The following is a 26,581-nucleotide window of genomic DNA, read 5'->3' on the forward strand; positions in this document are numbered from 1 at the left end:
CGCGGGCTCTGGCCGGCTCATAAGGAGAAGGGACCCGCACTGCACAGGTCCCAGCACTCAGTGCGGGGCCAGGAGCCGCTTCGCGGCCGGGCTGTCGGGCCTTGACCACGCATCCGGAGCCTCTTCACGAGTCCCCCGGCCTGCGGTGCAGCCCGGAGGGCCGCGGCGCTCACGGCGGCTCGCGAGCCGGCTCTCACGTCCACGTGGTGCAAATGCGCTCAGCTCAGCCACCGAGGCTCCGAGTTGCAGGCCTGCCACGCAGGCTCCGCCCCAGACTCCGCCTCCCTGATGCAAGGCTCCACCCACAAGGCTCCACCCTGTTCATGTAGGCTCCTCCCCCCACAGGCTCCGCCCCCACCTGCACAAGGCTCTGCCCCCACGCAGGCTCCGCCCCTCACCCACACAAGGCTCCGCCCCTGCGCAGGCTCCGCCCCCACCCAGGCTCCACCTCCCCGAGGGCCGTGGAGGCCTCCTGCGCCTGGAGCTGAGCCCCGGCCCGGCCTCCCGCACCCCGCGCCCGGCCTCCTGCTCCTGGAGCTGAGCCCCGGCCCGGCCGCACCACGTGGCTCACCTTCCTCATGGAGGGCCACACGAGCCGCTGCTGCCCGGCCGGTGGCCCTGTGCGCCGTTCTGTGCGCCTCGGCTGGGCCGAGGCGGGCAGCGCTGAGCAAGAACCACAGGTCTGCGTCCTCTGGGCGCCACTGACCTGCGACAGCCCCGCACCACCGCGAGGGGCCAGCGACAGGCCCGCGGCAAAGCGCTGGCCCTGCACGCATGCGCCCTGACCCATGCACGCACGCGCCCTGACGGCCGCATGCACGCGCCCTGACCCCCGCATGCATGCGCCCTGGTCCTGCACACATCATGCGTCCTGGGACCAGCAAAAGACAGATGGGCAGCGGAGCCGCCAGACGTGGCCCAAACACCGCGGAGGGGGCACCTGCCGGGAGGACGCGCAGAGCCCCCCAGAGGAAGGTATGGTTTAGAGAAGACGCAGAGCGGGGCACGCTAGACCTCGCCGACCACCATCCCCACAGGGCAGGACTAGGGGGAGGCAGGACAGGGACCGGAGAGGCCAGCCCGGGCCCCAGGGAGTCTGGGGAGACCTCACCGCGCCAGCGCAGCCGGCCGCTTTCTCCGCCCTGCACGCCCTGCCCTGCACGCCCTGCTGATGACCCGGTGACACCAGATGACCAGCATGACCCCGACGGCCTTCGGAGCGCCTGAACACAGGAAAGGAAGGATGCTAGCAGCGCAGACTGTTTATTAGGACAGTGGGTAAGAGAAGGAGGCTGGAAGCCGTGCTGGGCAGAACAGATGATCCTTTCATGTTCTAAGAAAGGACCCAAGGATGGCGTGGGTCTGGGCACGCACAGAGGACAGCGCTTGGGGGCTCATGTGACATCAAGCTGCCCTGAGGACAGCTGGCTGGCAGTGTGTGGTCAGCAGCAGGCGGAGGTGCTGCAGGACACAGGTCTGTAGACCAGGGTGGGGCAGGATGGCTGGCAGCACACAGAGGACTGGCAGCTGGGGACCACACACACAGCAGGCCTGCAGCTCACAGGAACACACACGGAGGACTGGCAGGAAGGAGCCACACACACACTAGGTCTACAGCTCACAGGGGAGCAGCAGGCCACCTGCAATCTCACAGGAATGCACATGGCAGGTCTGCAGCTCACGGGCACACAGCAGGATGGCTGGCAGGGACTGGACACACAGCAGGATGACTGGCAGGGATTGGACACACAGCAGGATGACTGGCAGGGACTGGACACACAGCAGGATGGCTGGCAGGGACTGGACACACAGCAGGATGGCTGGCAGGGACTGGACACACAGCAGGATGGCTGGCAGGGATTGGACACACAGCAGGCCGACTGGCAGCCTGTGGAGCAGCTGTTGTGGCACATGGTGGAGGCTGGCTGGTGTGGGGAGGAGGTGGTAATGTCTGGCTCCTGCTCTGGGCAGCTTTTATACCCAGCCCAGGTCTCCCAACAATACAAAGCACAGCCGTGTCTTCCTTGTTCTGCTTCCTCATTCCTGTCCCCAGGGTGCATTGTCAGCAGTTGTGCTTGTTGATGTTTGGACTCAGCTTCCTGAGCAGCGTTCCCAGCCCCAGCTCACCCTGGGCACCTCCCTGGTCCTTTCTGGGCTCCACCTGGCTATGTTCTGCTCATCGCATTTCCTCACCTGAACTTGGGAGGCTACAGAGCCGCAGGAGCCCGAGTTCTCCCTGCGGTGACAGCCCTCAGACAGCCAGAGCTCGGTCCTCAGCGGATCAGGATGGGACACGGAGCCTGGTCACAGTGTGCTCACGCATCACCCCATGGCTCAGAGCTGGGGTCAGGAGGAGGATGGACAGGAGGAGGGCACAGATTCCTGGTCCCCTGGTGGGCATGCGTGGAGGGCATGGGTTCTGGAGAACCATGTCTCAGTGGGACCCAAGTCCCTGTCTGTAGGAAACTTCTTGGGGAACCAGAATAAAGTGCAGCACTGCATCTCTCACATGGAGACCCTGATATGAGGTGAAGGCCAGAACAGCCCTGGTCCAGGAAAGCAACAGACCTGATGCAGCACCACAGCACCTGCAGACAGAAGCCCGCACGCAGGGGCTATGGGGCCACCGGGGCAGCCATTGTCACCTATGATGGCAGGTCTCCACAGGGGGTGCCCAGGGCCTGGGGCACAGCAGCTCAGGGCTGGGAACTGGATCTTTAGAGGTGCAAGTTGGAGGCACACCACTCAGTAGAGGACACCACATGTCTCCTCCCGGGGACTCTGGGCTTTCATTAGGCCACCTAAAAGCCACATACATGAAACCGTGGAGATCTTCCCCACTACCCGCTAGTGCTTCCAGCATCTTGCTTGGAAAAAGTAAGCCACAACTCTTCTGCAGAGACAACAGAGCACAGGGACCCTGGGACATCTCAACCACGGAAAGACAAAACTGCAGCCTAGAACATCTGACTCAAAAAGAGAAAATGACAGCCCACTGAGCAGGGGAGAAAGGTTCAGAGAAATAGCTCAGCCAGTCCTCCTCATGCGAACACATTCAGGAGGGTGAGGTGTGGATGTGGGACCCCCAAGCTTCACCTCTGCATAACTACTGCAGATGTGCTTTGCGGGTTTGCAGAGGGGCCTTGCGGGCACAAGGATGGGGCTTCACCCTCAGGACCCCCGGTTGGCACTGGAGCTTCATAGGAAAAAGAGACTCAAGCCAGCCTTCTGCAAACTAGCATGCTGTGGAGGCCCCCACTGGAGGGCAGCACTGCGCCCTGGACAGTCCAGCCTCCAGGACCACAGGCTAAGTGAACTACTACCACTTATAAATTCACCTGCTTGAAGTACTGTAACTACGGCAAGAGACAACGGCAGACACCCTTCAAGCAGATCAGAATGGAAGCCAGCTGGGCACGCCTATAAACACGCATACAAACACCAAGGCACATTTCCTTTCTTGCAGGACAACTGGTCTCATGTGGGGTTTACACTGAACATTTTAAACTGAAATATGTTGTCCACGGGCACATGGTCACACACAGCTGTGCATATCTCTGTTGTCAGACAGAGCGTGTGCTGTGCTCGGACCACAGGAGGAGCTGGCAACATTCACTCTGATGTGATGTCTACTCTGCCCTTGCATGATGATGCCCACGCTGCCCTCGTGTGGCTCTGCACAGGCCTTAGGGTCACTCTACCGGATGGACACATACTGGCTCAGGAGGACAGCAAACACAGGGAACCTTACACTTCTAAGTCCTGCCCCTGGCTTTCACCTCTGAGGCCCAAACTGGTGTTCAGTCTCAAAGAGAATGCCACCCCTGTGGGTCTGAGTCTCCCCGGAGTTTCTGGGGCAGGGTGTCCACTCTGTGGAGGACACAGACTCCTTCTCCTTGTTCCCCAGTTCTACTTCAGGCTTAGTCGTATCCAAAGCCCCAATTCCAACAACTCAGTGGGTCCCAGGCAACCTTGGTTACAAGTTATAAACCAGTTTCACAACTTGAGACCCATGGCCAGCTTCTAGCACATACGCGGGCACTTTGGAGTCTGTGACAGCAATGAGGATGGTAGGGCGCAGGGTGAATTCCATGGAAGGAAGAGCCTGGGACTCTATAGCTGCCTGCCCTAGGGAAACCTTTTTTAAAAATCAGTTGTGGGGCTTGAATTCTGGGCCTGGGCGCTGTCCCTCAGCTCTCCAGTTCAAGGATAGTGCTCTACCACTTGAGCCACTGTGCACTTCTCGCTCTTTCTGCTTATATGGTGCTGAGGAATCGAACCCAGGGCCTCATGCATGTGAGGCAAGCACTCTACCACTGAGCCACCTTCCCAGCCCCCCATGGAAGCCTTTAACATGGAATGACCACCATGGAACTGCAGGGAGGGCTGGGGTGTAGCAAGCATTTGCCTGCTTGCACAGGGGTACAATCTCGGGATCACAAGGAAACAAGAACAAAAGAGCTCCTCAGAGTGGACAAGAGTAAAAACCTCATTCCCAGAGCTTCTGCATCTGCAGAAGTGACCACACTGACTCACCCAGACAGGTGAGTCAAATATATTCTTCAGAAAGAGTAGAGGGTACAATCGCTTCATGGCAACACGCCCTACCCCAGGAAGTGGGCCTCATTACAAACGTGTCCCAGGTTCTGTGCTGGAAAGTGAGACACTGGTGTTTACTTTCAATGATGATTCCTTATCAGTAGAAGATGGGGAACCTGACCAGCAATAGGGGGTTTGGTTGACAGAGCAAATCAACTTCTGTGACCTAGAGGGAAATACTCATGTAAGCTGTGGCATGAGTCTGAAGGACCCGGAAGCCAGGCAGCACCTGTGGAGGTGGAGGCCCATTCTGGTCATGCCGAGTCTCAGGGATCCACATGGCCTCTGCCTGCAGTCACCACGGGAGGGAGAGCTGTGTGGCAGGGACAGGGAATCCTGGCAGGGCCATGTTCCTGGGTCCACACAGGCTCTGGATCTCACCACACCGGCCTGTCAGGCAGCTTCCTTTACCCAGTGCTCCCTTCTGATGAGCTACAGTGAACATGGGCCAGAAAAGGACTTGCCCAAATCCTTAGTGATCTCAGCATAGCCAGAGACACAAGCAGGGACAGAAAGGCACTAATACACTGAACAAGACAGTTTATTTGGTCATTGGAGCAAGGGGAGGTCAAGGGGATCAGGCCTTCTCAGGGAGGAAGTGGGAGGTAAACATCACCCCATGATCACCGCCTGGGGGGCCAGGAATGGCTTGGGTGTTTCTACTAGCCTCATGGGGAGAAGGCAAGCAAGGTGCTAGAGAGGGCACAGATTCAGGCACACGCGCTGGGAAGAGCAGGCCGGGCTCTCCTGGTCAGCAGCAGGCAGAGGTGCTGCAGGACACAGGTCTGCAGACCTGGGTGGGGCAGGACGGCTGGCAGCACACAGAGGACTGGCAGCTGGGGACCACACACACAGCAGGCCTGCAGCTCACAGGAACACACACGGAGGACTGGCAGGAAGGAGCCACACACACACTAGGTCTACAGCTCACAGGGGAGCAGCAGGCCACCTGCAATCTCACAGGAATGCACATGGCAGGTCTGCAGCTCACGGGCACACAGCAGGATGACTGGCAGGGACTGGACACACAGCAGGATGACTGGCAGGGACTGGACACACAGCAGGATGACTGGCAGGGACTGGACACACAGCAGGATGGCTGACAGGGACTGGACACACCGCAGGAAGACTGGCAGGGCCTGGACACACAGCAGGATGACTGGCAGGGACTGGACACACAGCAGGCCGGCTGGCAGGGACTGGACACACAGCAGGATGACTGGCTGGGACTGGACACACAGCAGGATGACTGGCAGGGCCTGGACACACAGCAGGATGACTGGCAGGGCCTGGACACACAGCAGGATGGCTGGCAGCCTGAGCAGCAGCTGGTGTAGCACATGATGGAGGCTGGCTGGTGTGGGGAGGAGGTGGTAATGTCTGGCTCCTGCCCTGACCAGCTTTTATACCCAGCCCAGGTCTCCCAACAACACACAGCACAGCCGTGTCTTCCTTGTTCTGCTTCCTGTTTCATTAACTAGACTGAAGTATCTCCCATTTGTATTTGTTGGTGTTTAGACTCAGCTTCCTAGCTAATTGTCTCTTCCCCAATCACCTACCACTTGTGGAACCTGCCTGGGTCTTTCCTGGGCTCCACCTGGCTCTGTTCTGCTCCATCACATTTCCAAACTTAGTGAGATTGCCAAGATCCAGGGCCTGTATTTCCTCCCTATGGGATGATGTTTTCCAAGCAATTACAAAACCCACCCATGTCCACTAGTCGGGAAATATCTGCAGATCCAGATTTCAGAGTGAAGGCACTCCATGACTGGAGTCCAAGAGGACAGGCAGGGGGAAGGGCACACAGACGCTCTCTCCCTGAGTTAGGAGGGTGGCTGCATGATGTGAAGAACCATGGGTTGACCCTTCCCTGCTATGTAAAAGAAAACTAGGGAAGTGAATGAGATACAGCTCCCCTCCAGGCCTGGAGACAGCATCCACATGGAAGGATTCCTCAGCCCTGTTCTGGGGGGCATCAGAAGTAAGGCAGGTCCCAGAGGCCTCAGGCTGGAGGCCTGAGCAGCTTGGGTGCCTGGGGGACAGGAACTGTGACCCAGTGCCACACCTGTGGGATTGCTCAAGGCCAGAGAAGGGGCCATGGGCACTCACCAGAGGCTACCCCTTGTCCTCTCCCTGTGAACATGCATCCTTACAGCTACCCCACAGAACAACAACAACAACAAAGGAGGAATATGGCAGCCATCTGTTGCCCCCCTTCCCCTTTCCCAGCAAAACACAAAGTGCGCCATTGGGAAGCTTCTCGAGCACTTTCAGAGTCCCAGCTTTCATCCACTCAACCCCAGTCACGCTTCGAGCAAGGAAGCTATAGAAGTGGCACAGAAGACGGTGCTCTTAGAACAAATCCTGGTAGAGGAGCTGTGCTGAAAGACACAGGATGTACGAGAAATGAATGTGGACAATGTACTGACCCAGGGAGGGCACAAAATGGGCCCCAAACCAGCCTCCTACAACTAGACAGCTGGGGAAATTTTAGGAGACACTCCACATGGTAATTTAGGACATGAAGAACAAAAATAGCCATCAAGTCCTTGAAGCGGGAAGAGTCACACGTGAGAGATTGCAGATGAGAGATCGCAGACTCCTCTTCCAAGACAGTGGAGGCCATATGACAATGGAACGTTGTCTTCATCCACTGATAAAACAGCTACCCAGTATTGCTTTATCTGGGGAAAAATACTTGCACACGCTGAGAATGCAGTGAGTGCTTTGAGAAAACAATCACTAAGAAAATTCATAAGGGGCCAGGAATGTGGCTTAGTAGTAGAGTGCTTGCCTAGCATGCATGAAGCCCTGGGTTCGATTCCTCAGCACCGTGTACAGAGAAAATTCATCAGAAGCTGGGTGCCGGCGGCTCACACCTGTAATCCCAGCTACTCAGGAGGCTGAAATCTGAGGATCACCATTCAAAGCCAGCCCAGGAAAGTCTGTGATACTCTTTATCTCCAATTCACCACCAGAAAACCAGAAGTGGTGCTGTGGCTCAAGTGGTAAAGCACTTGCCTTGAGCTGAAGAGCTCAGGGACAGCACCCAGGCCTAGGCCCCACAACTGACAAAAAAAAAAAGAAAATTCATCAGAAGTAGATTTGTACAGCAGGAAATGTAGAAGGATGAACAAGGGCTTGAATGTGCCTGCCATTTTGTCTGGGACAAGACAACTTGTTCCAGGTGTATTCATGGTGTGTTGAGGTAGGGCCTTTGGAAGCCTCTGGCAGGGCAAGGGCTCCTGAGCTGAGTGCAGCAGGGAGGCAACAGCAGAGGCCAGAAAAGAAAACAACATCTTCCAGCAGGGAGACTCCCGGTGGTCCTAAGCCACGGAGCCTCAGGCCAAGAGGAGGCCAGGGAAGCATCTCCTGATGAGGCCGGTCATCTACCAGACTGCACCTTCTCCATCCTGCATCCACCACAGAGGCTGCTCTTGTAGCTGCCCTCCAGCCTGCTCTGCTTCTCTGTGCTGTGCTGAACTGGGCCTCTGACTGGGCCTTTCCCTAAATTAATACATCTCCAGATCTCGTCCTCTTCCTTACCTCCCATGTTCTGTATCTTACAGAACATGCGTAGCAGAGCTGGGACTGAGGCCCTCATGCGGCGGGAAAAGGACAGGAGCAGGACAGAAGGGGCTGAGGGAGACCCGAGCCCCCTCCCCGGTGCGGGGGGGGGCGGAGCCTCTGCCCTACATCTCCATCTGTAGAAGGTTGGCTACTCACAGCTACCTCCGCCTCCTGCTCCTAGTTCTGAGCTGTAACCCAAGTGCCTCTTCCTCCTTCTCCCCTACTCCAGCCATGCTCCTCCTCAAGCCGAGCACCAGATGCTGCCACAGGCGGCTTCATTGACTCAGGGTCTTCTGAGATAAGCTTCCCCTGGCCACACTTTTGCCACCTGATCAAGACTCTCAGTCAAAGCAGACAGAAGTGGGAGCCATTCAGGCTCCTACCCCTGCCCCCCAAGCAAGGAAACACTGCAGGAATCCATGTGAATGGGACAAGGCTGAACCTGGCTTCCTAGCTTTTCCTGAGGGACTTGTCCACCATATTTCTTTTTAAAAATTAGGACCACAATCTGCCCCCTGAGTGGATCCGGGACACCCCTCTGCTGTAGCTTAGACCAAACACCTGCTTTGGGCACCTCAACTCCACGTTGCCTTCCTCTATTCGGACGTGAAGAAAAGAAAAACACCCTGGGGAGGGGGCCGCTCGCAGATACCAGGTACCGGTTGCAGATACCAGGTACCGGTCCGGTCCGCAGAACAGCAGATCGCCAGGAACAGAGAAACCTACCAGCCGGGATTCTCCACGAGGATCCCACCCCCACCCCTAACTCTCCACGGGAGCGGAGAGGCTCCATCCCGCCAAAGCCGCCCGGCACCAGCAGCAGCGAACCTGTCGGCCGACCACCCGCCAGATCGCGATCGCAACGACCCGGCGGGGGCCGCCCAACCCAGCCTGCAACCACCCCAACTGAACTCGGATTGCAACAACAACTGACGACCTACACCACACAGAAACAACCAGCTCCAGGGTGAGTACTTCACAGGGGACCCTGAGCTGGAGGGAATCCCCAGACCCTGACCTAGACTCCCTCCCCAACATCCGGACCACAGGACCCACTAAAACTGGGAACTGTTCGAGAGCTCCACCAGCCGGTGGAGCACACTCTGCTGGCCAGGCCAGAGCAAGAGTGCCCCTGGAAGGGAGCTTAAATGCCCAAGCCAGGAACAGCGCCCCTGGGTCAAGACTACCAACAGTAGAAGAAATTTGAACTGAGTCCCCCAGGCTGCATAACCTAGGTGGTATACACAGCAGCACAGGCCTAACGAGCGCGCTCCAGGCTGCAGGATCTGATTCCTCAGCATCACAAAAGCAAAAAGGGTCAGAAGTGGTGCTGTGGCTCAAATGGTAGGGTGCCAGCCTTGAGCTGAAGAGCTGAGGGACAGCACCCAAACCTAGAGTTCAAGCCCACAACCAGCCCAAAACAAACAAACAAAAATACATCAGGAGCCCATAGCAGACTCCAGTATTTGGGAGAGTGCATCCAGAGCATCTGTTCTTCACAAGAGCACCCGTAGAAGCAAACACAAGCAATCTAGGCTGCTCAACCCTTCCAAAGGCGGGAACTGCCAGATCTACAGCAGAGAGCTGAGAATCCTAAGTAGGTCAGAATAGCAGCTGGAAATAGGCTCCCAACAGAACCCAGATCAGGCACAGACTCTCTCTACCAATACAGAATCAGCAACCAAGCAAAGACAGACACACCAAAACAAAATTGAAGAGCAGTCTCCTGAACCTCCATGCGAAAATCACAAAGAAAAATCACAAGGTTTACCACCACCCAGGACAGCAAGCTCACCTCAAAAGCCAGCAGCCACGCAGGGGAGAACCCCAGTGGGAGCAAAGCAGGAATGGAAGACAAAAGCTACATCCAAGGGTTGCTGGAGGCAATGACTCAAGAAATAAAGCGAGAAATTGATCAGAAATTGAAAGAGCATAAGGATGAACTATCAAAAGAGATACAGGATATCAAACAAAAGTTGGATGCAAAAATAGAAGCTGCACAAACCTCAGTAAGAAGTGAGATAAACGCCAAATTAGAGGTAATGCATACCTCATTGAGAGGTGAGATCAGTACTCTGAGAACCAACATTGAATCCATAAAGGGATCCATTTCCTCCATGCAAACCACAATAGAAGCCACAGTCAACAGAGTGAATGAAATGGAAGGTAGAGTGTCAGATACAGAAGACAGAATACACCAACTGGACCAAAAAGTGACAGATATGGAAAAATCACTCAAATTAAACCAAAGGGAAATTCAAGAACAGGCAGATAATGCTAAAAAATTTAACCTTCGCATAATCGGAGTGGACGAAGGTGAGGAATTCCAGAACAAGGGAATGCAACCCCTATTTAACAAGATAATCAATGAAAATTTCCCCCACCTCAAAAACGACCAACTTAACTGCATCACAAAAGCTTATCGAACACCCAACAAGCAAGATCCCAGGAGAAACACTTCTAGACACATTATAGTAAAAATGATGGATCTGAATAATAAGGAAACAATCCTGCATGCAGCAAAAATGAAGAAGGAGCTATACTACAACGGGAAAAAAATTAGAATTACTGCAGATCTCTCCACACAAACAATGAATGCAAGAAAAGCCTGGGAAAGTACCATACGAGCCCTGAGAGCCAATCACTGCCAACCCAGACTGATATACCCGGCAAAGCTAGCATTCACATTCGATGGAGAACTGAAAACTTTTAATAGCAAAGAAAAACTAAATGAATACATAAACAGTAAGCCAGCATTACAAAGAATTCTAAGAGGGGGGACACAACCTGAAGAAAGCAACCAGGAACTGGGACCTGCCCCAAACAGGCATTACTCAAAGTCTAACTGAGCAAGCACAGGAGGAAAGGAAAGAAGAAAAACTTAGGAAAACGGAATGGCAGGGACAACAATGACATCTCTCTATACTTTCTCTTAATATAAATGGGCTGAATTCGCCAATTAAAAGAAAACGAACTGAAGACTGGATCAGAAAACAAGACCCATCCATCTGTTGCCTTCAGGAGACCCACCTCTCAGCCAAACATACAAACAAACTCAGAGTGAAGGGGTGGAAAAGGATCTACCAATCAAATGCCCCCAGTAAGAAAGCAGGTGTAGCTATCCTGATATCTGACAAAATAAACTTTTCATTAAAAACAGTACAGAAAGACAAGGACGGACACTACATATTAATAAAGGGAACAATCCAAGAGGAGGATATAACCATCATCAACCTATATGCCCCAAATATTGGTGCACCCAGATATGTCAAAGAAATGCTCTCAAACTTACAGAAAAAAATAGATCCCAATACGATAATACTAGGAGACTTTAACACGCCACTCTCACCAAAGGACAGGTCTACCAACCAGAGGATTGGCAAAGAAGCTACCGAATTAAATGAGGCCATACTTCAAGCGGAATTAACTGACATCTACCGAGTATTTCACCCTAAAACAACACAGTACACATTCTTCTCGGCAGCTCATGGAACTTTCTCCAAAATAGACCATATCATAGTTCATGCAAGGAACTTAAGCAAATACAAAGGGATCGACATAATCCCCTGTATCTTATCTGACCACAGCGGAATCAAGCTAGCTCTCAATAACAAAGCATACCGCAGAAATTTCTCTAATACATGGAAATTGAACAGCACACTCCTTAACAACGCCTGGGTAACAGAAGAGATCAGAGAAGAATTAAAGAATTTCCTACAACTCAATGAAAATGAAAACACCTCACAAAGAAACCTGTGGGACACAGCAAAAGCAGTCCTGAGGGGCAAATTTATTGCCCTCAGTGCCCACATCAAGAGAATGGAGACAGACCAAGTAAATAATCTCATGTTGCAACTAAAACAGCTAGAAAAACAAGAAAAAATAGGACCTAAAGCTACTAGACGAAGCCAGATAACCAAATTAAGAGCAGAGATTAACCAATTAGAAAATCAGAAAACCATAACCAAAATAAACCAAACAAAAAGCTGGTTCTTTGAAAAAATAAACAAAATTGATGGCCCGTTGGCAAGATTAATTAAAAAAAGAAGAGAGGAAACCCATATTAATAGGATTAGGGATGCCACTGGAAACATCACAACACGTACCCAAGATATCCAAACAATTCTAACAGACTACTTTCAAAAGCTATACTCTCTAAAGGAAGAAAATCTGGCAGAAATGGATGCATTTTTAGAGAAATACAAGTTACCCAAACTGAGCAAAGAAGAAGTTAACCAATTAAATAAGCCAATATCCTATAATGAGATACAGGAAGCTATCAAAAGTCTTCCAACAAAAAAAAGCCCAGGACCAGATGGATTCACAGCAGAATTCTATAAGACCTTTAAACAAGAACTAATACCCATACTCCTCAAGCTCTTCAGAGAAACAGAGAAGGAGGGAACTATCCCAAACTCATTCTACGAAGCCAACATCACACTCATCCCCAAACCAGGCAAAGACCCAACCAAAAAGGAGAATTACAGGCCAATTTCCTTGATGAACACAGATGCAAAGATCCTTAACAAGATTCTAGCTAACAGAATCCAGAAACACATAAAAAAAATAATACACTATGATCAGGTAGGCTTCATCCCAGAGACACAGGGATGGTTTAACATACGTAAGTCAATAAATGTAATCCAACATATCAACAGAGCCAAGGTCAAGAATCACATGATTATTGCCACAGATGCAGAAAAGGCCTTTGATAAAATTCAACATTCATTCATGCTAAAAGCTCTGGAGAAAATAGGAATAGAAGGAACATTTCTAAAAACAATAAAAGCCATTTATGACAGACCAACAGCCAATATTATACTTAATGGGGAAAAGCTACAACCAATCCTCCTAAAATCAGGAACAAGGCAAGGATGCCCACTGTCTCCACTCCTCTTCAACATAGTCCTAGAACCCCTAGCCAGGGCAATAAGGCAAGAAAAAGACATTAAAGGGATCCGCATAGGGAAAGAAGAAGTTAAACTATCCCTTTTTGCAGACGACATGATACTATACCTCCACGATCCCAAAAACTCCATCCCCAAACTTTTAGAAATCATAAATCACTTCGGCAAAATAGCAGGATACAAAATAAACCCACAAAAATCAGTTGCCTTCCTATACACTGATAACGTACAGGAAGAGAGGGAAATAAAGGAAGCAACCCCATTCACAATAACCTCCCAAAAAATAAAATATTTAGGAATTAACCTAACCAAAGATGTAAAAGAACTATTTAATGAGAACTATAAAAAGTTAAAGAAAGAAATTGCAGAAGACACTAGGAAATGGAAAGACCTCCCATGCTCCTGGATAGGCCGACTTAATATAGTAAAGATGGTAATACTTCCAAAACTAATATACAAATTCAATGCAATTCCTATTAAAATCCCAATGACGTACATCACTGAAATACAGAAAACAGTCCAAAAATTTATATGGAACAACAAAAGACCTAGAATAGCCAAAACAATTCTAGGGGATAAAGACAATATGGGAGGGCTATCCATGCCGAACTTCAAACTCTACTACAGAGCTATAATAACAAAGACAGCATGGTACTGGCACAAAAACAGACCCGAAGACCAATGGAACAGAATAGAAGATCCAGAAATAAATCCACAGGCCTACAGCCAGCTGATATTCGACAAAGGAGCCAAAGACATACAATGGAAGAAATACAGCCTCTTCAACCGCTGGTGCTGGGAAAACTGGGCAGCCACATGCAGAAAACTAAAAGTGGACCCCAGCCTATCACCATGCACCAACATCAACTCAAAATGGATTAAAGACCTTAACATTAAACCTGAATCTCTGAAACTACTGCAGGACAGAGTAGGAGAGACACTTGAACTAATAGGCACAGGAAGGAACTTCCTGAACAGAGTCCCAGGGTCACAACAAGTTGGAGAGAGACTCGACAAATGGGACTACCTTAAAATAAAAAGCTTCTGCACAGCTAAATCTATCGCAACTAAGCTAGAAAGACAACCAACTAATTGGGAAAAAATATTTACCAGCAATATATCAGACAAGGGGTTAACATCCTGTATATACAGGGAACTCAAGAAACTAATCCCTCCCAAACCTAACAAACCAATTACTAAATGGGCAAGGGAACTAAAGAGGGACTTCTCAAATGAAGAAATAAAAATGGCAAAGAAACACATGAGGAAATGTTCATCATCCCTGGTGGTGAAGGAAATGCAAATAAAGACAACCCTGAGATACCACCTTACCCCAGTCAGAATGTCCCACATCCACAAATCAGCCAACGACAAATGCTGGAGGGGATGTGGAGAAAGAGGAACCCTATTACACTGCTGGTGGGAATGTACACTTATACAACCACTTTGGAAAGCAGTCTGGAGGGTCCTTAGAAAGCTAAAGATTGACCTCCCTTACGACCCAGTCATACCACTTCTAGGCATCTACCCTGAACAACAGGAACCAATATACAAGGACACGTGCACCTCCATGTTTATTGCAGCACTGTTCACAATAGCTAGGATATGGAAACAACCCAGATGCCCCACCACAGATGAATGGATCCAAAAATTGTGGTATCTATACACAATGGAATATTATGCAGCCATTAGAAATGACAAAATAATGGCATTTGCAGGGAAATGGATGGAGCTAGAAGGAATCATGTTGAGCGAGGTAAGCCAAGAGCGAAGAGACAAACGGTACATGGTCTCCCTGATAAGTGGATGATAAATCCAAAATGTTAGGTGATACGACAAAACTAACAGGACTTAAGAAACAAAGAACTCCTGCTCATCTGGTTGAACCACTACTAAATATCCCCATGCTGCTGATCACATGTATGGTGTATAACATGTGAACACTGTTATATATTACAGACTGTGATAGACAATTTGTTCCAGGAAAGTTAGAATGAACTTGTGACTTAGAAACTATGTAATCACTTAATCACAATCAAAAAAAAAAAAAAAAAAGAACTTCGGGGAAGGGAGGGAGGGAGGGGATGGTAGGGGGAAAACAATGGAGGGGCTAACAATGTCCAAGAGGAAGTATACTCATTACCTCACTCATGTAACTGTAACCCTCTGTATAGTATCTTTACAATAAAAAAAAATATTTTGAAAAAAAACAAAAAAAAAAAAAAAGAAAAACACCCTGGGGGTCCCCTCCCCAAAGCCAGGAGATCAAAATAGACCTGGCAGACTCCAGAGTGCACACAGCATGCTGTTCCTAGAAGTTGGCCCAGGAACAGAGCCATTCAGCCACTGCGAGGCTCGCGTACCCTCACCCTGCCAGCCCCTCACACCACCACACTTCTGTTTTCTGTGTCACCATCTCTCCTAGCATCAAGCCCACCTTGAGGCCTGACATCCCTGGTTCTAATCCCTGCTCCACCACGGTCGCCTTGGTGGAGCAGCCGCTCCTGCGGCAGCAGCCTTCAAGACCAGCTGCAGGCCTTGCCTTGGTGATAGAGTGAGAGCTCCCGCGGGGCAGGGCGTGTCTGACAGGAATGGTAGAGTGCATCTCCACCACCAGCTCAGCATCCTCCACCCTTGGTTGTGAGCAGGTAGAGAGACCACATGCACGTGCACACAGCCGCTGGGCACACACAGAGCCATGCTTTCAGAGTAGCTCCTGATTTTGAAATGCTATGCCAGCTGCAAGGACCTTAACTTCCAATCTACTAACAAGAGATGCAAAACAGATGACCATGTGGGAGCCATTCACGGGCCAAACAGTGCCGCCACCATCCAAAGCAGAAGCACCAGAAAGCAAGCTGATTGGCTTGCTGATACTGATGCAAAATACACTGACAGCTTGCTAGATAGATAAGATCATCAAAAAACATGGCTTCAGGCCCACATAGACTTCCTCTGAGGAAGGCCAGGTTGGCTCCCAGGGAGGGTGCTGGCTTACCAAATGCTCTAAAGAGACAGAGCCCTTCACATACCTTGGGGGTAGACTGGCCAGAGCCAATGACAAAGGGCTGTGTGGCAGACTGCAGGCCTGGAAGCTCCACCCAGAAACCACTCAGAACTTCTACCTGTCCCCAGTGCAGGCCTTGAAGTTTTGCTAAGGGAGGACAGTGATGGGTTCTGGGACCTGACTCCGCCATCTGTGGGGTGTGCAAGAGCCCCAGTCATCCCTGTCACCGACCCCAGGCCGGCTCCCTGCGGACCACAGCAGGCCCCTGACCGTACCGGCCAAGTGAGAGTCAGACCCAACCAGCTTCCCTGCGCCTCAGGCCGCCCGCCCTGGCCTCCCTGAGGGGACTTACATTAGTGGGACCTCCACTGCCCGCCCTCTATTTTAGTGGCAGATGCCACGCTGAAACAGATTGGAGCATGCCCAATTGACCTGGGTTTGGGGAGCCCAAGCCCGGCCTATCCTGGGTCTGAGAGCGCTACTTCCCGCTTCCCTGTCCATGAGAGGGCAGAGGACAGCACCCATGTGGGCGGTGTCTCCTCCCCATGGTAAAGACCCCCCCCAGAGTGGGCCTCTGCTGAATGGACAGCCGGCTAGTGGAAGGACTTGTGTGTGTGAGGACACTGTGTGTGTGCTCTGTCCCTCCGTGGGATGCCATGACGGCCACTTTCCTCCAGTTCTCATACAGGATGGCGGCACGGGGCAAAGCACAGCTCATGATCTTGTTCAGGTATAGAGATGCAGAGCACAGAGCCACAATCCCATCCTCTCTGCTGGGACAGGATGGATGGCAGAGGCCCCGGTGCCCTGGCCGAGGGCACACGGCCCACCCGGAGGTGTTGGGTCCCTGTGATCACTGGATGATGTGAGGGACTGGATCCAGTATTCTGATTTCCCCATAGCCCGTGAGCAGTACAGGAAGGGTGCAAGTGGCTGCTCAGCCCCCCTGGCCGAGCAGATGTGCCCGTGTGGAACATCTCTGGAGGAGTTCAACCGGGCCACACAGGATGACCTTCTGAGCCCCAGGGCTCAGGCTGGAGGGCTCCCTACACAGGGTTGTAGCCAGTTTCTACCTTCATCCTGTTCATAATGACAGCCCTTCATGTGCATCCAGACCTGTGTGTTTAAGGGAAAAGACCAAGATCATGATGGACCAACAGCCGAAAACACCCCAAACTGTCAAGGGAAGAGACCCCCAATGGCCAGAAACAACACCCCAGACTGTCAAGGGAGGAGACCCCCAATGGCCAGAAACAACACCCCAGACTGTCAAAGGAGGAGACCCCCAACATGCCCACCTTGCGCCTTCAGCCCAAATCCAGCTCAGTTCACCAGCCAGTCTGCTTTCAGTCTCACAGGTTTTCAAAGAGCTTTTCTGCTTCCCGTGGTCTCTTCTCCTGCACCGCCCCCCCCCCAATCCCATTCCAGGAAACTCACAAATGTGTCTTCAGCCCCAGGCAAGACCATCATGTCCGTTCTGACCTGGGGGACGGAACCACGGGACAGCAGGGAACCGGAGGCCCCTGCCTCCACGTCAGCTACCAGGCCACCACTGGGCACCAGAACACACCTTAGCACACACCTCCAGAAGCCCAGCCCAGCCCTCCACAGCCCTAGACAGACAGACAGAGTAGCCTGCATGGTCCTCATTTTGTCTGCCAAAATGAATCCGCCTTTCCTTCCTTCTTCCCGCCTCTGGTCTCCTGGTTGGTGGCGTGGGCTTAGAGCTGCTGTCACCCCACAAGTCCTGACATCGTTTGGGCACAGGCCCGGGTCCCCCCCCAGCCCCCCCACCCCGCCACCAACACATGAGTCTTAAAATCTAATCTCTTCCTCACAAACATTTAAAAATATATCATGGAAAGATTTTGATCAAAAGAAGGAATACGCTGTGCACCAGAAGCGCACGCCTGCCATCCCAGCTACTCAGGGATAAGATCTGAGGATCACAGGTAGAAGCCTGCCAGGCGGGAAGGTCCATGAGCCTCTCATCTCTAACTCACTACGCAGAAAAAGCTGGAAGTGACGCGGTGGCCCAAGTGGTAGAGCACTAGCCTCAAGGGACAGAGCCTAGGCCCTAAGTTCAAGACCCAGGACCCCCCAAAAAATGTAAACTTAAACAGCTAAAGGGAGATTGAACTGCCTGCTCCAAAGTAGTAGACCAGGAGCATGTGAAAGGCGAGGCGCTGGCAGTCCATCCTGTGAGGGCTGCCCCGGCTCCACAGAAACCCCACTGGGACAAAACTTGCTACAACTCACACCTAGTGTGAGGAGAGCCGTGCCCACGGCTCCACTGCCGTCCTCCCTTCTTCCCCCACTGCCTGCCCACAAACAGGGCTTACTGCTTCTTCTACATCCCACAATCCCCTCCCAGACTCTCTGCGTGCCTCTCTGCTCTCTTTTTTGGGGGTGGGCAGTATTGAGGATTGAACTCAGTGCCTTCAGCCAACCTACTCTACTACTTAGCCACACTGGTACAAGCACTCTGCTACCATTTAGCCACACTGGTACAAGCACTCTGCTACCACTTAGCCACACTGTTATAAGCACTCTGCTGCCACTCAGCATCATCACTAGCCCTTTTTTCCTTTTGTCTATTTTTCAGGTACGGTCTCATGCTTTCTACTGAAGGGACTGGCCCCTGTCCACACCCTCCTCCTTCTGCTAGACACATGGCTGCAATTGTGTGTGCCTCCAAGCCCAATTTTGTTCAATAAGATGAAGTCTTGCTCTTTTCCTGGGTGGACCTTGAACCTGTATCCTACTGATCTTTGTCATGTAAGTTGCTGGGGCTATAAGAATGCACCACCATGCTGAGCCTTTTACATACATTCTTCCGGGATTCTGTGGGTTTGGTTGGTTGGCTTGGGGCGGTTGTTTTGTCTCGTTGCGCTGATACTGGGTCTGAGAAACGGGGTCCCACTCTCACAGCTGGCACTGTACTCCTTCAGCTATGCCTCCACATCTTGCGTTTTGCTGGTTAATCACAAGTCAAGCCTTGTGGTTTTGTGTGCCCTGGCTGGCTTTGAATGTGCTTCTCAGGCCTCACCCTGCCTCCTAGGATGACAGGCACGAACACAGGGACACAGCTCCATCTGCACCTACCGCATTCCTGACAATGCACACAGCCCTCCCTGCTTCTGCTTTGTCCCCTTGACACTGCCTGGCTCTGCAGGAGCCTCTCTGTGGGGTCCACACGGCCTCCCCTCCAACTCTCCATGGTCAGAATAGACAGCAAACAAGAGCGTGAAAGGGGGCAGAAATGCACATTTATTTGGAGTCTGTGACCCTACAGCAAACTCCTGACAGCCCGGCCCTCTGGGGACCAGTCAGAGCAGGGATCCAGATCATCCTGCAGCATGCATGACGCAGGTCAGGGTAGGATGAGGGGACTCTCCACCTGCTGGGTGCTGCACCACAGCCACAGGGAGCAGTGCTGGGAAGGGCGCAGATGCACTGGGAAGAGCAGGCTGAGCTCTGCTGGTCAGCAGCAGGCAGGAGTGCTGCAGGACACAGGTCTGCAGACCTGGGTGGGGCAGGACGGCTGGCAGCACACAGAGGACTGGCAGCTGGGGAACACACACACAGCAGGCCTGCAGCTCACAGGAACACACACGGAGGACTGGCAGGAAGGAGCCACACACACACTAGGTCTACAGCTCACAGGGGAACAGCAGGCCACCTGCAATCTCACAGGAATGCACATGGCAGGTCTGCAGCTCACGGGCACACAGCAGGATGACTGGCAGGGACTGGACAGAAAGCAGGATGACTGGCAGGGACTGGACACACAACAGGCCGGCTGGCAGGGACTGGACACACAGCAGGATGGCTGGCAGGGCCTGGACACACAGCAGGCCGGCTGGCAGGGACTGGACACACAGCAGGATGGCTGGCAGGGCCTGGACACACAGCAGGCTGGCTGGCAGCCTGTGGAGCAGCTGGTATGGCACATGGTGGAGGCTGGCTGGTGTGGAGAGGAGGTGGTAATGTCTGGCTCCTGCTCTGGGCAGCTTTTATACCCAGCCCAGGTGTCCCAACAATACAACACAGCCATGTCTTCCTCCTTCTGCTTCCTGATGCATTATCTAGACCGCATTGTCTGCTTTTGTTTGGCCCTCACGTCAGCTCTGACTGCTGAGCCTTTATTGTGGCATCGCCCATCCCTGGGCATTTTCTGGTCCTTCTCTGGCTCAACCTGACTCTGCCTTCCTCCATCACATTTTCTGACTCACGTTTGTGAGGCTCCCAAGCTGCAGGACCCTGAGTTTTCCTCCCTGCAGTGACAGTCCTCAAGCAGCCAGAGCTCTGTCCTCTGCTGATCAGGATGGGTCTGCAGAATGCACATTCTTGATCACTGGCGACTCAGAGCTGGGTGGGGCAGAGGACAGCCGGGAGAAGACACAGAGACTCCTGTCTCAGTAGGGCCCAGGATCCTGGTCTCTAAAAGTCTCTGTTTAGGGAGCAGAATGAGACACAAGCCTGCACCCCATGCATGGAGTCGCAACTCCCAGCTCTGAGAAACTCGACAGATGCAGGTCCCCAGGAGCCTCAGCAGGACTGGCAGGCAGCTGGGGGAGTGTGGGTTGTGAGTGGGGGGTCTGGCCAGCCTCACACATGCACAGCAGCCTCTGAGACAGCAGAGGGTCACCCAGGTCACCCCACTCCTGGGGGACGGGGCTCTCAGCTTGGTCCCTAGTCTTTGGAAATGCTTTTAGCAAGGTAAGAGGAGCGGATGCAGCCTGTCTTCAGAGGCCATCCTCTGTCTTCTCCCGGGGGTCCCGCCTGTCCTCCAGTTCCCAAAACCCAAAGAAGGGACACAGCGAATCTCCCTCATGCCCTTGGCCCTCCAGCACTGTGCTTGTAAAACTCAAAGTGGACACTGGGAAAGTCTCCAAATACACATTTAGAAAGAATCCCAGGCTTTGGTTCAACCTTGATAGCAAGGAGACTTTGTAAATAAGGTGCAGAAGATGGGGCTTCTGTAAGAGAGTTCTTGAAGAGGACGCTGTGCAGAGAGCTGCAGGACTGGGTCTGCCAGTGCTCTCAGATTCCAGCCCCTGGAAGACAGATGTATTGGTGTACTGGCAGCCACCGTGATGACAAGACAGGCAGAGCTGTGGTAGGTTGGGCTGAGGGGCCGGGGACAGCTTGTACTCCAGGTCCTGAGGCAGACCACTTCCTTTCCCTTCCACCCAACACTCCACCCAAGACACCTACTACTGTGGGTACCAAGCACCATGCTCGAGGCACACAGATGACAGACAGACACAGGGTCAGACAGAGCACAGGCCAACAGAGAGATGACAGGTAGAGAGGTGAACGGCAGAGAGATCAATGGCAGGCAGCCCCATCCGAACTGGCAAGCTGCTGCTCCTGCCCCGGGCACAGACACCGACTGGCGGAAAACAAGCTGCACAGCATCTCAGCAAACAAACACGGCAACGCAGCCAGGAGCCAACACACCAGGAAGGGGAAGCTGTGGCCAGGACAGCACGCACAGGAGGGGTATAAAAGCCCAGGAGCCCAGAGCACCTCACACTCACACACACTCACACACACTCACCCACACCTCCCGCTCCTCCCAGCCCCGCCGCCATGGCCGCCTCCACCATGTCTGTCTGCTCCGACGCCTGCACCCACGCCTCCTGGCAGGTGGACGACTGCCCAGAGAGCTGCTGCGAGCCCTGCAGCGCCCCCAGCTGCTGCCAGCCCCGCGGCTGCGCCCCCGCCCCCTGCCTCACCTTCCTCTGCTCCCCAGCGGGCTGTGCGTCCAGCCCCTGCTGCCAGTCCGTCTGCGCCAGCTGCTGCACACCCTCCTGCTGCCAGCCGTCTAGCTGCCAGCCCTGCTGCTGCCCCTGCTCAGCCTGCCAGCCGTCCTGCTGCATGCCCGTCTGCTGCAAGCCCGTCTGCTGTAAGCCTGTGTGCTGTGAGCCCGTGTGCTGCACACCCATGTGCTGCAGACCCGTGTGCTGTGAGCCCCTGTGCTGCACACCCATGTGCTGCAGACCCGTGTGCTGTGAGCCCCTGTGCTGCGGGGCTTCCTCCTGCTGCTGCCAGCCGTCCAGCTGCCAGCCCTGCTGCCGCCCCTGCCCGCCCTGCCCGCCATCCTCCAGCGTGTCCCTGCTGTGCAGGCCCGTGTGCAGGCCCGCCTGCTGCGTGCCCACCTCCTCCTGCTGTGCCCCTTGCTGCCAGCCCGGCTGCTGCCGCCCGGCGGCCTCGTGCGTGTCCCTGCTGTGCCGCCCTGCCTGCTCCCGCCAGGCCTGCTGTGGCGGCTCCCCGGGCCAGTGCAGCTGCTGATGGGCATGGCCATGTGAGCACAGGCCCCTCCTCCCCCTCCCACTGCAGGCCTTTGAGCTGCCTCAGCCTCTGACTTCCCTGGGTTCAGGCCCAGACTCAACCTCTGCTTAGTCCTGGAGGGGACCCTGTTAAAACAAGATAGTCCTGCCTCCTCCTCTGCTCCCACCTTGGGCCAAGTCACCGGCCGAGGGACTCCTCTCCACACTCTGGACTGCTGCACTCAGCCTCTTGGACACGGCTGTGTACTTTTTGGCTAACGTCTCCTTGCGTACCTAACAAAGTGCTCTGCCTGACCCCGCTGTGCGCTGCGCTTCCTCCCGCGTTCCTGGTTGAACAGCCTCCCGCGGGCCTGCATTGACGGCCCTGGCACTGTGCGGAAGGGGCTCCGTAGGCCGGCCCTTCTCCAGGAGTTGCCAAGTCGCCGGTGTGGCACCCAGACCCACATGGCTGCCTCCCCTGGGCAACACCCGGCGCCACCTTGCGAATCGGTGGGCAAATCGGAGCCCAGCCCTGCCCGGCCCCAGCCAGCTGCCCAGCCCTCCCATCTCCTCCATTCAGCGCAGCTGTCCCTGGACCCTGCTCAGCTGCACACATCCACGAGGTTTTCTAACGAGAAGAACAGAGCTGAGTCCTCCCAACCACCCAGCCCTGCCCAAAACAGCTCCCGGTGACCCAGCACATTCTCCTCCAGCACCGCCTTCCCGCCACACCCTGCCTCCCACCCCCCAGGGCCTCGTCCTCAGACCCCTCCCAGTGCACCCTGGTCTGCGAGTCTGCCCCGTGATGTCCTCTGACCTGCAGAGGACCCCCCCGCCCCCCGCTGCTCTTGCTGGGCTCCTACACTACCTGGATTGACGAATCCACACCTGGCTATGCACAGGGACCTGTGGTCGCCCTTCGGTTTCCTATAGCCTCGGCTGGCCACACCCGGGCCCTTAAGAATGGCCCTGGAAGCTGAGCCTACTGTCCTGCCCTCCCTGGGTGTGAGGCGGACGGACACACCGGACCCGTCTGGTCCAGCCTCCAGCCAGTCAGGATCGATGCCTGACCCTGCCAGACACCTGTCCAGGGAGGCGGGGACGCAGAGGACACCCGTGACAGCACAGCCCCTCCTACAGAACTTCCTTTCCAGAAGGAAGCGCCACCTCTCTACGAGAGCACACCAGTGTTAGGTCTGCCTGGGAGAGCAGCCTCTGCTTCCTCTTCCCCCGCCTGACCATCAGCCACCTGCCTGAGTCAGCAAAGGACCCAGGCTCTGAGGCCACGCCCTCCTCTGCTGAGGTCACCTCCTGACCCGCCCAGCCCCACCTCCCTTGGACAGTGGGCGGTTCCCTGGGCTCTGAAGCCACACCCTCCTCTGCTGAGGTCACCTCCTGACCCGCCCAGCCCTGCCTCCCATGGAAGTGGGCGGTTCCCTGGGCTCTGAGGTCACTTCGCACCTGCTGTGGTCACACCTCCCCTCTTTCCTCACATACTCCCCCTCACCCACATCCCCTCCCTCTTTCCCTTCCCTTCCCTTCTCTCTCAGGAACACCTTCATCTCATGCGGGCCAGCCGTTGGCTCTTTCCCCAATAAACTCTTTGTGCCTGATCCTTGTGGCGGTTTCCTTTCAGCAAACCTTACAGCCAGCCTTGGAAGCCCTCAAGGACAATTCCCAGACAAACCCCATGTTCTGCCCAGGTATCCTGCAGGGAGAGCCAGGAAGCCATGAGAGGAGAGAGAGGGTAGACCACCCCTCGGCCTACTTGCTTGGCTCAGAGGGTCCTAGATCGTGAGGCTGTGCCTCACACACCAATAACGCCACAAGAAAGGGCTTTAGTCAGAATGAAGAGGAAGAGATGCTAAACAACGAATTCAATAAAAATGATAACATTGGTTAATGAAATAAAGGAATAAATCTTTTTAACTCTAGACAAATCCAACAAGTGTTTGGAAAAAAAAAACAAGAAGATACACACAAACAGCTGAATGAACTAAAGAAGGCAGAAATTTAATGAAGAGAACGGGGGCAGGGATCAAGTTGAGGTACCAGAAATGAAGTGTTCAATTTCTCAAATAAGAAGGTTAGGCAAAGCCTGGGCAGTAGAACAGAGGGACTTGAGACAGGGTATCACATGTTGAAAAAAAGCAGAGGAATTCGATAAAAAAAAAAACTTTGTAAAAATATTTTTAATCTAGAAAGTTAAAAATTAAAACACACACACACACTTATGAGACACGAGGGAGCCTTTACAAGACCTCTCTGACTGTTAAAAGCTCAAACCTACAAATTGTGAGCATAGATGATGAATAAGAAAGAAAACTAAAGGCATTGAGAACCAGGTCAATGAAAGAATGCCTTCAGGAGAGGGCCATCTGTGCCGTGAAGGTGCTCAGAACTTACTGAAAAGACACCACAGACACATTGCCGTAAAAACACTACGTATGCAGAATGAAAGAATATGAAAGCTGCGAAAGAGAAAGAGAGGACACAAGGAACTTAGAATGACAGGACCATTAGAATAACAGACAACACAGACACAGAACAGGGAGAGACAGAATTCAGCCCTGAATGACACTGCCAACTCTAGATACTGTATGCAGAAAAGCCACTCATCAAAACTGATGGAGAATTCAAAGCTTCCATGATAAACAAAAGCTAAAGGAGTTCATGACTCCTAAAACAGCACCCAAAAAAAAAAAAACATACTTAAGGGAATGCTACCTAAAGAAGAGGAAAATATAGAATAGGAAATACAGGAAAACTCTACCAGAAGACTAGATTAGTAAAGCAGGAAGAAGGAGCACCACAAAACCACAAAATTATAGGAGATGTGTCATACCTCTCAATATGAACATTGGATGTACATGGTCTCAACTCCCCAGTAAAGATGCAGAACAGAAACTTGGATTCACAAAAAGCAAGACCTGCTGGGCACCAGTGGCTCACACCAGTCATCTTAGCTACTCAAGAGGCTGAGATCTGAGGATCGTGGTTTGAAGCCATCCCTGGCAGCAAAGTCTTATCTCCAATAAACCACCAAAAGAGCCAGAAGTGGAGGTGTGGATCGAATGTAGAACACTAGCCACTAGCCTTGAGCAAAAGAAGTGAGGACAGCACCCAGGCCCCAGAGCTCAAGCCCCAGGACTGGCAAAATAAAAAGCAAGCCCCAACCATTTGTTGCACTCGATATAGACATCTAACTGGCAATGCCTGGGCTGGGCTGGGCTGGGCCCTCTTCTTGGTCTTAATGTATTTGACACAAAAGTAGAGGACCGAACCTGGCTTCCAGCCAAGTCTGTGAACTCTAGGACTGAGGAACTCTGGCCAGACCGGAATCCCAGCTCAGCAGCATGTTCTCAGGCAACACCCACTTGCCAGGGACAGGTCTGGAAAGTTCCTGCTACAGCTGGAAGGTGGTTTCCCCCTGGGGATACTGCTGCGCCATACACACAGCATGGCCCTAAACTGCCTGGGACACAGCCCGGCCCCACCTCATCCACCAGCAGCGCCCTCTTGGACGGAGAGGCTGAGGCCCACAGAGAAGGGCATGAGACGCAGCAGCTACACAGCACACGCGCCCCGAAATCAGGAGGGAAGAGTGCGGCAGCGGGAGCCTGGCCTCCCAGACGCCTTCCACTGACCACCTCTGCACCCCAGGAGAGCAGCCGGGACGCCTTCCACTGACCACCTCTGCACCCCAGGAGAGCATCCGGGGACACCTTCCACTGACCACCTCTGCACCCCAGGAGAGCAGCCGGGACGCCTTCCACTGACCACCTCTGCACCCCAGGAGAGCATCGGGGACACCTTCCACTGACCACCTCTGCACCCCAGGAGAGCAGCCGGGACGCCTTCCACTGACCACCTCTGCACCCCAGGAGAGCAGCCGGGATGCCTTCCACTGACCACCTCTGCACCCCAGGAGAGCAGCCGGGACGCCTTCCACTGACCACCTCTGCACCCCAGGAGAGCAGCCGGGGATGCCTTCCACTGACCACCTCTACACCCCAGGAGAACATCGGGGACACCTTCCACTGACCACCTCTACACCCCAGGAGAGCAGCCGGACGCCTTCCACTGACCACCTCTGCACCCCAGGAGAGCAGCCGGGACGCCTTCCACTGACCACCTCTGCACCCCAGGAGAGAAGCTGGGGAGGAGAAGAGAGCTGTGGGGAGGACAGGGGGAGGAGAGGATGGGAGGGAGGAGGGAGG

At 53.5% G+C, this 26,581-nt stretch overlaps 4 protein-coding genes across 11 annotated transcripts; 1 reads left to right on the top strand and 3 right to left on the bottom strand.

Moving 5' to 3' along the window:
- Window positions 1-1,442: 1,442 nt before the first annotated feature.
- On the bottom strand, window positions 1,443-1,913 carry LOC105998247 (keratin-associated protein 12-1-like). Of its 2 annotated transcripts, XM_013032919.1 has the most exons (3): window positions 1,837-1,913; window positions 1,641-1,710; window positions 1,443-1,580 (listed from the first exon to the last, which is right to left on the bottom strand). In XM_013032919.1, exons 1-3 carry the CDS (start codon window positions 1,911-1,913, stop codon window positions 1,443-1,445), a joined length of 285 nt encoding a protein of 94 aa, XP_012888373.1. The 2 variants fall into 2 exon arrangements, with proteins under 2 accessions (XP_012888373.1, XP_012888372.1); XM_013032918.1 differs by having other exon boundaries at window positions 1,443-1,671; window positions 1,777-1,913.
- Window positions 1,914-5,350: 3,437 nt separating this feature from the next.
- Window positions 5,351-5,941, bottom strand: LOC105998244 (keratin-associated protein 12-1-like). Of its 4 annotated transcripts, none has more exons than XM_013032912.1 (3): window positions 5,889-5,941; window positions 5,549-5,648; window positions 5,351-5,488 (listed from the first exon to the last, which is right to left on the bottom strand). In XM_013032912.1, the coding sequence occupies exons 1-3, from the start codon at window positions 5,939-5,941 to the stop codon at window positions 5,351-5,353; spliced, it is 291 nt and encodes a 96-aa protein (XP_012888366.1). The 4 variants fall into 4 exon arrangements, with proteins under 4 accessions (XP_012888366.1, XP_012888363.1, XP_012888365.1 ...); XM_013032909.1 differs by adding an exon at window positions 5,745-5,798 and having other exon boundaries at window positions 5,351-5,678; XM_013032911.1 differs by having other exon boundaries at window positions 5,351-5,618.
- Window positions 5,942-19,567: 13,626 nt separating this feature from the next.
- On the bottom strand, window positions 19,568-20,038 carry LOC105998246 (keratin-associated protein 12-1-like). 4 transcript variants are annotated; one of them, XM_013032916.1, is made up of 3 exons: window positions 19,986-20,038; window positions 19,766-19,865; window positions 19,568-19,705 (listed from the first exon to the last, which is right to left on the bottom strand). In XM_013032916.1, exons 1-3 carry the CDS (start codon window positions 20,036-20,038, stop codon window positions 19,568-19,570), a joined length of 291 nt encoding a protein of 96 aa, XP_012888370.1. The 4 variants fall into 4 exon arrangements, with proteins under 4 accessions (XP_012888370.1, XP_012888369.1, XP_012888368.1 ...); XM_013032915.1 differs by having other exon boundaries at window positions 19,568-19,835; XM_013032914.1 differs by having other exon boundaries at window positions 19,568-19,796; window positions 19,902-20,038.
- Window positions 20,039-21,681: 1,643 nt separating this feature from the next.
- On the top strand, window positions 21,682-22,383 carry LOC105998225 (keratin-associated protein 10-3-like). Its single transcript, XM_013032891.1, has 2 exons — window positions 21,682-21,986; window positions 22,047-22,383. Exons 1-2 carry the CDS (start codon window positions 21,682-21,684, stop codon window positions 22,381-22,383), a joined length of 642 nt encoding a protein of 213 aa, XP_012888345.1.
- The last annotated feature ends 4,198 nt before the right edge of the window (window positions 22,384-26,581 follow it).

The sequence above is a fragment of the Dipodomys ordii genome, unplaced genomic scaffold, assembly GCF_000151885.1.
Source record: "Dipodomys ordii isolate 6190 unplaced genomic scaffold, Dord_2.0 Scaffold159, whole genome shotgun sequence".
In the NCBI taxonomy this organism is placed as follows: domain Eukaryota; kingdom Metazoa; phylum Chordata; class Mammalia; order Rodentia; family Heteromyidae; genus Dipodomys; species Dipodomys ordii.

Bases quoted from the DNA above. Each gene is read 5' to 3' on its own strand.
- LOC105998244 (XM_013032909.1), bottom strand. From the start codon at position 5,941: ATGTGCTACACCAGCTGCTGCTCAGGCTGCCAGCCATCCTGCTGTGTG. The intron at 5,799-5,888 runs GCCCTGCCAGTC...CTGTGTGTCCAG, and splicing joins CCATCCTGCTGTGTGTCCAG to TCCCTGCCAGCCGGCCTGCT. The intron at 5,679-5,744 runs GTCCAGGCCCTG...CTGTGTGTCCAG, and splicing joins TGCCAGTCATCCTGCTGTGT to TCCCTGCCAGTCATCCTGCT.
- LOC105998247 (XM_013032918.1), bottom strand. From the start codon at position 1,913: ATGTGCCACAACAGCTGCTCCACAGGCTGCCAGTCGGCCTGCTGTGTG. The intron at 1,672-1,776 runs GTCCAGTCCCTG...CGTGAGCTGCAG, and splicing joins TGCCAGCCATCCTGCTGTGT to ACCTGCCATGTGCATTCCTG.
- LOC105998246 (XM_013032913.1), bottom strand. From the start codon at position 20,038: ATGTGCCATACCAGCTGCTCCACAGGCTGCCAGCCAGCCTGCTGTGTG. The intron at 19,836-19,871 runs GTCCAGTCCCTG...CTTTCTGTCCAG, and splicing joins TGCCAGCCGGCCTGTTGTGT to TCCCTGCCAGTCATCCTGCT.
- LOC105998225 (XM_013032891.1), top strand. From the start codon at position 21,682: ATGGCCGCCTCCACCATGTCTGTCTGCTCCGACGCCTGCACCCACGCC. The intron at 21,987-22,046 runs GCCCGTCTGCTG...CATGTGCTGCAG, and splicing joins TGCATGCCCGTCTGCTGCAA to ACCCGTGTGCTGTGAGCCCC.